Raw genomic sequence first — 10,651 nt, 5'->3', positions numbered from 1 at the left:
TTTGTTCTTAAATTAAACCATAATCAAATATTACTCAAAATCAGTCACCTAATTTATTAATAAAATTATTTTTATTAATTTTTTTATTATTATTTATTAATACATTTTAAATATATTTAAAAAAAGTAATTCACCTTGCAAAATTATTTAAATAAATCTTAGTGTATTATTGAAGAAAGGTTCCAAGCTTTTAAATATTATAAAAATTCATAATAAAAATGAGGAAACAATCTTTATTATATATTTACTTCTAATTTTGAATTTTATTATAAATGGTAATAAAATATATTAATTAAATATAAAAACTAGTGGCAGTAAATATGTGGGTAAAAAAAAAACAATGGGAATGCTTGGCCGTTAGAATAGCGAACGGTCATTTTATAAAAATAAGTATCTTCTCGAATATTCCGCCATTTATGGGACCCACATATATCATATCAACGGTTATCATCACTCCAAACACGTCATTGTTTATGTCTTCATTTAATCCAACGGTTTAAACTTACGGATACACATTAAATTACCATGGATCCTCTATATCTAATATAATCTCCAAGGATTTGTTTGGTTTTACTTTTTATTTCCCTTTTCTTGAACAATAAACAAAACCACTCACTTGAGACCACTCACTTCTCCTATATATATACTCTTCTTTCTTCAAACCCTAAACACATTATTCATTTCTGCCTCATTATTCACTCTCTTTTTCTTTGATCTAATCGCTTATCAAATTTCTAGAATGGGTAAGAAACATCATTGTTTGATCTCTCTGTTTTGTTTTCATTGTGTTTGTAGTCAATCAACTGTGATCTGATCTTTGTTTTTTTGTTTAATCTTGCAGGAAAGGTTAAGATCGGAATCAATGGTAATAGATCTGACTTTATAACATAGTTTGTATTGTAGATCTAAGAAAAAAACATGTTTTTTTATGTGGGTCATCTGAATTTTGTAGGATTCGGAAGAATCGGAAGATTGGTTGCTAGAGTTGCTCTTCAGAGGGATGATGTTGAACTTGTTGCCGTCAATGATCCATTCATCACCACTGATTACATGGTATATAAATCTGTTGATCTAGTTTTGTTTATTAGATCTGCATGTTCAAGTTAGTCGTATTGAGATCTCTTTTGATTAAGATCTGCATGTGGATCTGTTCGTCTGTCTTATTGATCTATGGATCTTGATCTAGATTTTATGTAAATCCAAAAGCTAGTTAATTTATGGAATTATAGTACTCGGGGAAGAAGTCAAATTTGTTATTTAAGTGATTGAAATGATTGTAGGTCTACATGTTCAAGTATGACACTGTTCATGGACACTGGAAGCACTCTGATGTTAGAGTGAAGGACGCCAAGACCCTTGTTTTCGGTGACAAGGAGGTCACTATTTTCAGCTCAAGGTTTACATTCTATTTCAGATAAACTAATTATTGAATCATAATTTCTTTAGATAAATTTGTTTATTGAATTGTTTATAAATTTTTTGTATAGGAACCCAGAGGAGATCCCATGGGGTGAGGCTGGTGCCGACTATGTCGTTGAGTCCACTGGTGTCTTCACTGACCAGGACAAGGCTGCTGCTCATTTGAAGGTTTGTTTCTATTAATTGATTGGAGTCAAGAACCCTTTTATTATTATAATGATGTGAAATGGTTTTGCTTATGGTGGTGATTTAATGTTATTAGGGTGGTGCTAAGAAGGTTGTCATTTCTGCACCAAGCAAAGATGCTCCTATGTTTGTTATGGGTGTTAATGAGACTGAGTACAAGTCTGACATTAACATTGTTTCCAATGCTAGTTGCACAACCAACTGTCTTGCACCTCTTGCCAAGGTTTGTTTCTTTGTTCTTTGGTGGCTTGCTTTTCTTCATTTTGTATTTCCAAGGTTAATAAGTTTTCTAAATTTATAAATGATTTGTTTGATTATTGCAGGTCATCAATGACAGATTCGGTATTGTTGAGGGTCTTATGACCACAGTTCACTCCATCACTGGTGAGCACTTGTTTTTGTCTTTTTATAATCTGATTTGATTTGGGTTGAGTTTTTTTATTAATGGATTCTCTTATTCTTGTTGATTATAGCTACCCAAAAGACTGTTGATGGACCATCAAGCAAGGACTGGAGAGGTGGAAGAGCTGCTTCTTTCAACATTATTCCTAGCAGCACTGGAGCTGCTAAGGTATGTATACATTGAGTTCTTTATGTTTAACCAATTTTTAATTTGTTTGAACATTGGTTAATCTTGGGTGTGTGTTTATATTTGTTAGGCTGTTGGAAAGGTGTTGCCTGCTCTTAATGGAAAGTTGACTGGTATGTCTTTCCGTGTACCAACTGTTGATGTCTCAGTTGTTGATTTGACTGTTAGACTTGAGAAAGCTGCTACCTATGATCAAATCAAGGCTGCCATCAAGTAAGAATGTGTTTTCATTATTCATTTTAGATATAAAATGTTGTTTAGGAGGAATTCAAGCTAATAGTTTTTTTGTTTCTCAGGGAGGAATCTGAAGGAAAGATGAAGGGTATCTTGGGTTACACCGAAGATGAAGTTGTGTCCACCGACTTTGTTGGTGACAACAGGTCTGTAAAACAGGCATTTTATATTGTTAAACAGATTTATGTTTTGGGTTTTGGGTTTTGATTGAATGGTTTATGAATGATGAATCATCAGGTCAAGCATCTTCGATGCTAAGGCTGGAATTGCTTTGAATGACAAGTATGTCAAGCTTGTGTCTTGGTATGACAACGAAATGGGTTACAGGTAAATATTAACAATTTCATGAAGCTACAATCAATAAACATTGTATATATTTGTTTGAACTTGTGTTAATTCGGTTTTGGTTTTGATTTTTGTTTGGTTTTGCAGTACCCGTGTGGTTGATTTGATTGTCCACATGTCCAAGAGCGCTTAAATGATGTTTTTGGTGCTGCGGCTGTTTTGAAGTGTTGGGATTGGAAAGTTAGTAGAGTTGGAATAATAAAAGATGTTAACTTTTTAATTCTCTTATTATTATGGAGTTGTTTTTGAACAAGTTTCTCTGGGTTTCCTCAATGAAGAAACGTACTTATGTCGTTTCCACAGCTTTTTGGCTGTTTCAAAAATATTTGCTAGTTTGTTTCTTTTCTCATATCATCTCTCTCTATTATTACTTCTTGTTTTTTCTTGCTTATTTAAAATTCGGTTCTTCATCTAATATTTGACGGAATAATGTTATAAAACATGTTAAACTGGTTAGGAATTTTATCAAGTTCTTCAGCTAGTCAACAGGTTACCAAAAAAAAAACATACAGTTAACAAATTACACAAGACACAAGTCTTTTGAGTCATGGTTGTTGTACATGTATCAGTTGTTCAAGTTCCAGAATATAACAATAAAAGTCTTCAAATTACTTCTGATTATTTAATAAAATAATCAACATAAAACTATACAATTTTTGCCTTTAATTAGGGTTTTTTAACATATTTCTCAATTTGTATACTCATCAAAGACATCACTCATGAAAATATATATAACAAACCATAAGTTGTGGAAATGGAGGATCAGAACATTGGTGAAATTCTTGAAAAAAAATAAAATAATAATAATAAATAAATAAAATTACAATCATTCATATTATGCATTTAAACACAATTTTATTTCTATTAACATAAACTGGAATTGGAATGAATAAAGCTAAGTATAAATAAATTGCATCATATTTTGATAATATAATAACCTTGAGCATATGAGTATGTAATTTAATTATTTTTAACTATAATTTATATATTGATATTATCATGTTTGTTGCTAAGTTATACATGTGGATAATATTATGTAAATATTTTTCTCTCTAGCATAGTTTTTATACTAAAATCTTTTCAAGTTTTTACAATATTATATATAAGATATATGTATAATATTTATATTCATAATATTTGTAAATTAAGCTACTAGAAATATAAACCTCAAACTCGAATCGATTACAAAATCGAGCTATTTAAGTCCGGTCAAAAAGAGAAGAGATAGACCAATTAATTGAACTTGAGGGCCAATCTCTACTCACGACCTACTCAGGCACCCCTACCTGCAATTACCAAAACAGCAAATATAGCACCCATAGATAGTAAAATCAAGAATACAAAGTAACAGGAATATACTTATCTAACATAATCTAGGGGAAATAAAAATTGATGCTTACTAAGTCCATTGACCATGGAAAAGAGAACATCATTTCTCATGAAGAAGAGAATTGAAGAAACTTGAAATTTTTGGACTTAACAGAATGATTATTCAATGAATCAAGTGAAAAAATAAAATGTTCATCTTCTACTAAACAACCTTACATTCTTTTATGTTAAATGTATATGAACATTCTCAAAATCAATGGAAAATAGGAATGATCATAAAGAAGAATGAAAATAGAATATTTATTTTTGAGTGAGAGAATGATAATGAAATTTGTAAACTAAAAATTTTAGGGTTATCTAGAAAGATAAACCCTCCAAAAATAAGTGTATGCCGCTGTTTGCTGCGTGCACACGGTATTCTTTAGTAAAAGGCGAAAGAATAGTTCGCTTTGTGCACAGAGCCCGGCTGCATGATTTGGATGGAACAAGCAGCGGAATAGTTTATAGTGGAAGTCTCTGTTGGGTGAGTTGTTTCTGATCGATGTGGGACAGATATATTTCAGACTTCAGAGTCATCTTCACATCTCTCTTATCTCATATTCTCAGTCTTCTTCCTCACAAGTCTTTCACTAACGAAATTCAATAGGTATGAATTAGTAATATATAACCCATCTAAAAAAACTATATTTTTTTTAACTAATGTCAAAAAAAATTATGCGTGGTTAACAAAAATAATTGAACTTAGTTGATTATTTATTTATTTTTTGAACATAATGGATTCAATTATTAAGAAAATTTATTTATATTCATTTTTTCTATGTGGTCCTTTCTTTGAAGAAATGGCCCTAGACATTAACACCCATTTCTTGTATTCAACGAGATTTTCTGTAATTTGTTGTTTAAAATTTCTATATTAATTGTAGTGCTGAGGGGACTAGATTCTAAACAGATAAATACTTTAAATTTAGAATTGTGGGGCTATCAAAACAGATATCCCTTATAAAACAAGCGTATGCCACTTAATTTCAATTTTAAGTTGTTTTAGTCGGAATCCAATTTAAGATTTTTGATATTTTAAAGAAATTCATCTACACAAACGAATGGACAGGCTAAATATTCGGTGATGCAACTTTAACATTCGACAAGAACATCTAGATTAATAACATATTCCTACGATGAATTCTGGGATTTAATGAAGGAAATTAACTTGATTTTGCTGAAGATTTTTCCAAGAACAATAAGGGAGGAATTCCAAAACCAAATAAGGGATATGCTTCAGCTGAATCTAAGTTCCGTAATTAAAAGATTTTCACTTGTGGTTAAATAATTTAGCAACATAGACATGTTACAGATGATCTTAATTTGAATATAGATTAAATATTGTAAACTATTAATTATGGGGCTACCTTTTTCAGATAAGCCCTCCAAAAATAGGCGTATGCCACTTAATTGCTGCGTGCACACGGTATTCTTTAGTAAAAGGCGAAAGAATAGTTCGCTTTGTGCACAGAGCGCGGCTGCGTGGTTTAATTAGTGAAGCAGCGTACGTCTTTATAGTGTAAGGAGGTTGTAGAGAGTTGTTTCTGATCGATGTGGGACGAACTTATAATTATGAATTCAGGGTACTGTTCTCGTCTGTTTAATTTATTGCTTGCATCATGCATGATACATGTCCTAGGTTATGTACTAAAATGTATTGTCAAATCCAATACATCTCTACCAATTCCCAGAATAAGAGGAGAACATCATTTTTTTATGGTTCCAATTATGTTTATTGTTATTTATTTACTGTTTTTTATATGGGTCTACACATATTTTTATGAAATTATCTTTTGTTAACTCGTCCTGTTTAATTTAAAAGTGTTTTTGACCTATTACATACAAGATCGCATGGTTTTGATCCAAATTATCAAAAAAAAATAATAATTAGATATGTTGTTAACTCATTTGTTAGAATATATTTTAATTTGTTGGTTTATAATTTACAATTTAAATGTGATTTAAACATTAAAATAAAGTATAAAGATATTGCATATATAGAAAGGGAGTAAGTTCCTCGGGATTGCAAATGTTTTGTAAAATTTGTTACCGACTTAATATCATCTAAATCCTAACTTATCTATAATCGATCGGAGTTTTGCAGATATATTATAGTGTTGATTATATCAAGAACACATCGTAATTTTACATGGTATTAAATCTTTAAGAAAAATCAACGAGTAAGTAAAACAGACTCCGACAAGAACTGAAGAAAACGAGGATGTAGAGGAGATTTTAAAAAGAAGAAATCTGAAAGAAAAAAAGATAATGAAATCGATAATGGTAATAACACAAATTACATATAATCCTTTGTATTTCTACACACGATAGCCTAACATGTCGATAGTCATAATTCTTTTTAATGACAGAATCTATATTAGTTAGAGTTTAGAGTTGAAGTATTTGAATAGAATTTAGGATAAAAATCAATAGAAAGTTTTATTGATGGGTCAACTAGGTGTCTTGTTAATGAGAGCAGATTCACCATTTAGTAAATCAAATCAAATTTTGTTCACATCAATACAATTTTTAAGTCAAAAATTAACAATCTTTTTTCCACCTGCACAAAGAAATATGAATGTTTTATGAAGTATAATTTTGGAGAATTTGAACTTTATTTTTCAAAGATAAATATACGTTCGGATAAGTTTCGTGACTGTATGATTCAAATTAATAAATGTTGTCATATTTTATACCAGGTTGAAGAACAAGATAATAAAAGTGTTGAATCAATTTTGAATGAACTTTATGATTCTTTTAATTATGTAAAAAATCAATATTAGTGTATGAACTTCTACTATATATATCAATAGAGTTTATGCAACTTTGATATTTGTATAAAAAACAAAGACAGGTTAGTAATGTGACCCAAGAACATGTGAAATATAATGTTATATCGTTAAAGGTTGGAGGAAACAAAATCAATAAATAAAATAATTATAAAAACAGTTTTCATCGCACATTTTGTGGAGTCATGGATCATCTACAATAAGATTGTTTCAAGATTATATCCTAATTGGTGGAGAGAAAATCGTGATACAAAAGAAAAAAAAAGTCTACAAATATGACATCTACACCATTTGATGTTGAAGAATAAGATCAAAAGATGAATATTGAAAAAAAAATAAAAAAAATAGTTGAAGTCTTCTTCTGATCATCACTATTTTGTTCAAATATTTTTAATAAAATTCATAACTGTTTAAAAACAAATTATGATTCAAAATAAAGAACAGTTATGGGTAATGGATACATAGGCAACTATATAATCATGTATGCTTTAACGTGTTCTAAAGTTTTCACTGTGTTTTCACGTTAGTTATTATTTTAGTAAATGTATTTAAACTTTTTTTAGTTGAAAATAAAAATTAGTTTGTGACAACTTAACTTCTTTAAAATTATTAGAACTCAATATAATTCAGAGTTAAACTTTTAGGACTGATGGAATGAATTTATTAATTTCATATGCAAATATTCTTTTAAATAATTGGGAATTCTTTATGAAAAAATTCATGTATTTACCTATCTAATAAAATAGGAGGTAGAAAAAAACATATGCATCTTTTACAAGTTACAATATCTCTTCAATCTAATTTATCAATCAAATTTTAAACTTTTTCAATTTTAATGACAATAAATCTTATTAATAGATTATTTCAAATTCTAAAAAAGAGAAACATTCCGATGTCTTTATTATAGTTTAAAAACAAATTCAAATTTAATATCCGATTGTGTTTCTAGGATATCAAATAGAAAAAAAAAAAAAAAACATACAAATTCTATGACTTCAAGAAAAACAAAATATTCACAATAAGAGATGTAATTGTTTTTTAAAAGTATATTATTTTTTATAAATTTAATCATAAAAAAGAAGACACTCTCAAAAAGAATAATGACATAAATAATACTCTAACTTTTTGATTATCTAGCTAGGAATAGGTTGTCCATATCAAAATATTTCAAAAGTTGCTTCTCAATTTATTTTCACAAACTGATCCAGAAATAAATGGTCAAAATAACAATGAAAATGGAAGATCATTATTATATGAAATTAATGAGCTTTTACCTGAGCTAATTGTATATGACGATGAGAATTTTTAAGAAAGGGAAAAATTAGAGAAAAAATTACTAATTTGGACAAAAATACTATATAATGAATATTAATAAAGGTCATTATGTCCCTAAAAACATTTTCGTCTAAATATCAGGAAACAAAAATAATTTCTTTTAAATATCAGTAGTATTTAGTATTTGCTTGAGCTTAAACGCCTAAACATAAAAAAATAAATAAAAATAAATATATATATATAATCAAAGAGAAGAGATATATTATAAAAGACGGGTTTCCACCTGTTGCAAATACTGTCACCTTAAAACTTGTTTTAGCCTTATTTACTGCAAAACATTTTCATTTAGGAGATGTTAATAATAATACTTTTTACATTGTTTTTTAAATGAAAATATTAAATGATTGGTTTGAAGGATGTGATAAAGCTGAAAAATGAAAAATTTATAAATTGATTAAAAATCTATATATGAACTTAAACAGTTTTCTAAGGAGTGGAATGTTAAATTTACCAATAAGATAATTTTATGTTTTTTCTCAAGCATCTCATTACAACTGTTTGTTATTAATGTGTAAAAGAAATTTGATTACTGTTTTGGTTATATATGATAATAAAATGTTGATTTGTGGTAATAATTTGACTAAAATTGAGAATGTTAAAAGTTTTTTTAATTAAAAATCTTGAAGATGTTAAGTTCTTTATTTGACTGGAAATCGGTAGATTCAATGATAATATCTGTGTTAAACAATACAAATACATATTAGACATTTTTAATGAAACAATGCTAAACTAGAATAAAAAAAAAAAAAAAAAAACACCAATGTGAGAAGGTGTTAAACTGGAACATGGATATAACATCCTGAAAGATCGTAAAAAATAAAAAAAGATGAATTGACAAATTGATCTACATGTCTTAATTTTAAGAGACCTATTATTAGCTAGGTTTATATTCAACAACTAAGCCAACATATGCATCAACCTAATATTCTACATTGGAAGTCATCGTTAAAGATATTAAAATACATGAAAGGTAACCTTCATTGAGTCACTTTTATATAAAAGTAACCAAAATCATTTTGAGTGTTTTTCAAATGCCCGATAGACGCAGATTGACAGATTTCGGAATAAAAATTAGATACATCGCTCACTCATTTGTTATAATATATACTATATATAGTGATTGTTTGTATTTTATTTATATTTTAGATGTAATTTAAACTTTCGAAAGAAAAATAACACTTTCTTATATTGGTGCATATATAAGAAAAGGAGTAAAACTCTTCTTTGAATCTGCTAAAATAAAATTCTTTAGGAACTCAATAAATTATAAATTCATCTATTCTCAGTGGGAGTTTAAATAATATGAATAACACCTCATCATTTCACATCAATAATTTGTCTTTTGGTCCCATTTGTGTATGAAGTGGGTGAGATAATTAAATAAGTCAATAACTCAGAGTAGTTGTACTTAGATTTCCTCAATAATAATTTCTAGCTATGTATTGTTTGTCATAAAAGAAATAATTAATTTTATCTAATTAGGCTAATTATAATATAACGACAATGAGACAAGACATAATATATAGTATGTAGTGGGTGCGAAATAATTCATAGCTGATTGACTAGCAATAGTAACTAATAATTAAATAGCACTTAGTTTTCCTCAATAATAATTTCTTAATATTGTTGTGACAAGAGAAATAATTAACTATGAGATAATATCTCTATAAATGCTTACTGAAATTGTAAGTAAATTAAATTAATCCTCCTCTTATATATAATAAGTCATAACCTGAGTATGAATGAGTGTGGATTAATTTCCAGAAATTCAACAATAATGGAGATATACTTTATAATGTGTGTCTGCTTCTCATCATCATTCTGCAATGTTTGTCCATGCAATTTTCATTAGGTTCTCTCCTCCTCCTCCTAATCATCTAATTCTAATCCTAAATAATCTATGTTATCATGAACAACGTCTTATTTTGCTCCAATTCAAATTCAAATTCTAATTCTAATAATCTAAATAAGATCGCCCACCTCTCTAGACTAATTGTCCTTCGTCTTTGTGAGAGTGAGTTTAAAGATTATGAGGACATATATAGCCTCATTATTCAGATTAGAACAACATGAATTTTACATCATTTGGAAATCCTATATAAACATTTCTTCCATTGTTCCAGATCATTCCATATATAGTAAACAACTGTAAACATAAAGCTTGAATTGGAGCAAAATATGACATTGTTCATGAGGACATTATTGGGATTAAAATTAGACGATGAGGAGGATGAGAGAACCTGATGAAATTGAATGGAAAAGCAGTGCAGAATAATGATTATAAGAAGCAGCCACATTATAAAAGATATCTCCATTGCTTTGCTGAAGGAATTAGCCACAAGTTTTTAGATATGGTTTGGGAGGATGAATACATACAAATTCAATG

At 28.5% G+C, this 10,651-nt stretch overlaps 1 protein-coding gene and 2 non-coding genes across 3 annotated transcripts; 1 reads left to right on the top strand and 2 right to left on the bottom strand.

Annotated features, from left to right (window-relative positions):
- The first annotated feature begins 612 nt into the window (after window positions 1-612).
- On the top strand, window positions 613-3,122 carry LOC124934062 (glyceraldehyde-3-phosphate dehydrogenase GAPC1, cytosolic). Its single transcript, XM_047474530.1, has 12 exons — window positions 613-743; window positions 842-865; window positions 953-1,053; window positions 1,281-1,396; window positions 1,488-1,587; window positions 1,682-1,828; window positions 1,929-1,989; window positions 2,079-2,176; window positions 2,265-2,407; window positions 2,491-2,574; window positions 2,666-2,755; window positions 2,861-3,122. The coding sequence occupies exons 1-12, from the start codon at window positions 740-742 to the stop codon at window positions 2,904-2,906; spliced, it is 1,014 nt and encodes a 337-aa protein (XP_047330486.1). The 5' UTR covers window positions 613-739; the 3' UTR covers window positions 2,907-3,122.
- A 1,333-nt stretch (window positions 3,123-4,455) lies between these two features.
- LOC124937124 lies at window positions 4,456-4,570 on the bottom strand. Its single transcript, XR_007099235.1, has one exon. It is a non-coding gene; the product is annotated as a U5 spliceosomal RNA (small nuclear RNA).
- Window positions 4,571-5,505: 935 nt separating this feature from the next.
- LOC124937126 lies at window positions 5,506-5,621 on the bottom strand. The gene has a single exon (XR_007099237.1). It is a non-coding gene; the product is annotated as a U5 spliceosomal RNA (small nuclear RNA).
- Window positions 5,622-10,651: the final 5,030 nt, after the last annotated feature.

The sequence above is a fragment of the Impatiens glandulifera genome, chromosome 4, assembly GCF_907164915.1.
Source record: "Impatiens glandulifera chromosome 4, dImpGla2.1, whole genome shotgun sequence".
Taxonomy (NCBI): Eukaryota; Viridiplantae; Streptophyta; class Magnoliopsida; order Ericales; family Balsaminaceae; genus Impatiens; species Impatiens glandulifera.
Note: the sequence above shows the minus strand (reverse complement) of the source record. Positions and strands in the feature narration are given on the sequence as shown.

Excerpts from the sequence above, each read along its gene's own strand:
- LOC124934062 (XM_047474530.1), top strand. Across the intron at positions 1,588-1,681 it reads AGGCTGCTGCTCATTTGAAG|GGTGGTGCTAAGAAGGTTGT; the intron begins GTTTGTTTCTAT and ends TAATGTTATTAG. Across the intron at positions 1,990-2,078 it reads CACAGTTCACTCCATCACTG|CTACCCAAAAGACTGTTGAT; the intron begins GTGAGCACTTGT and ends TGTTGATTATAG.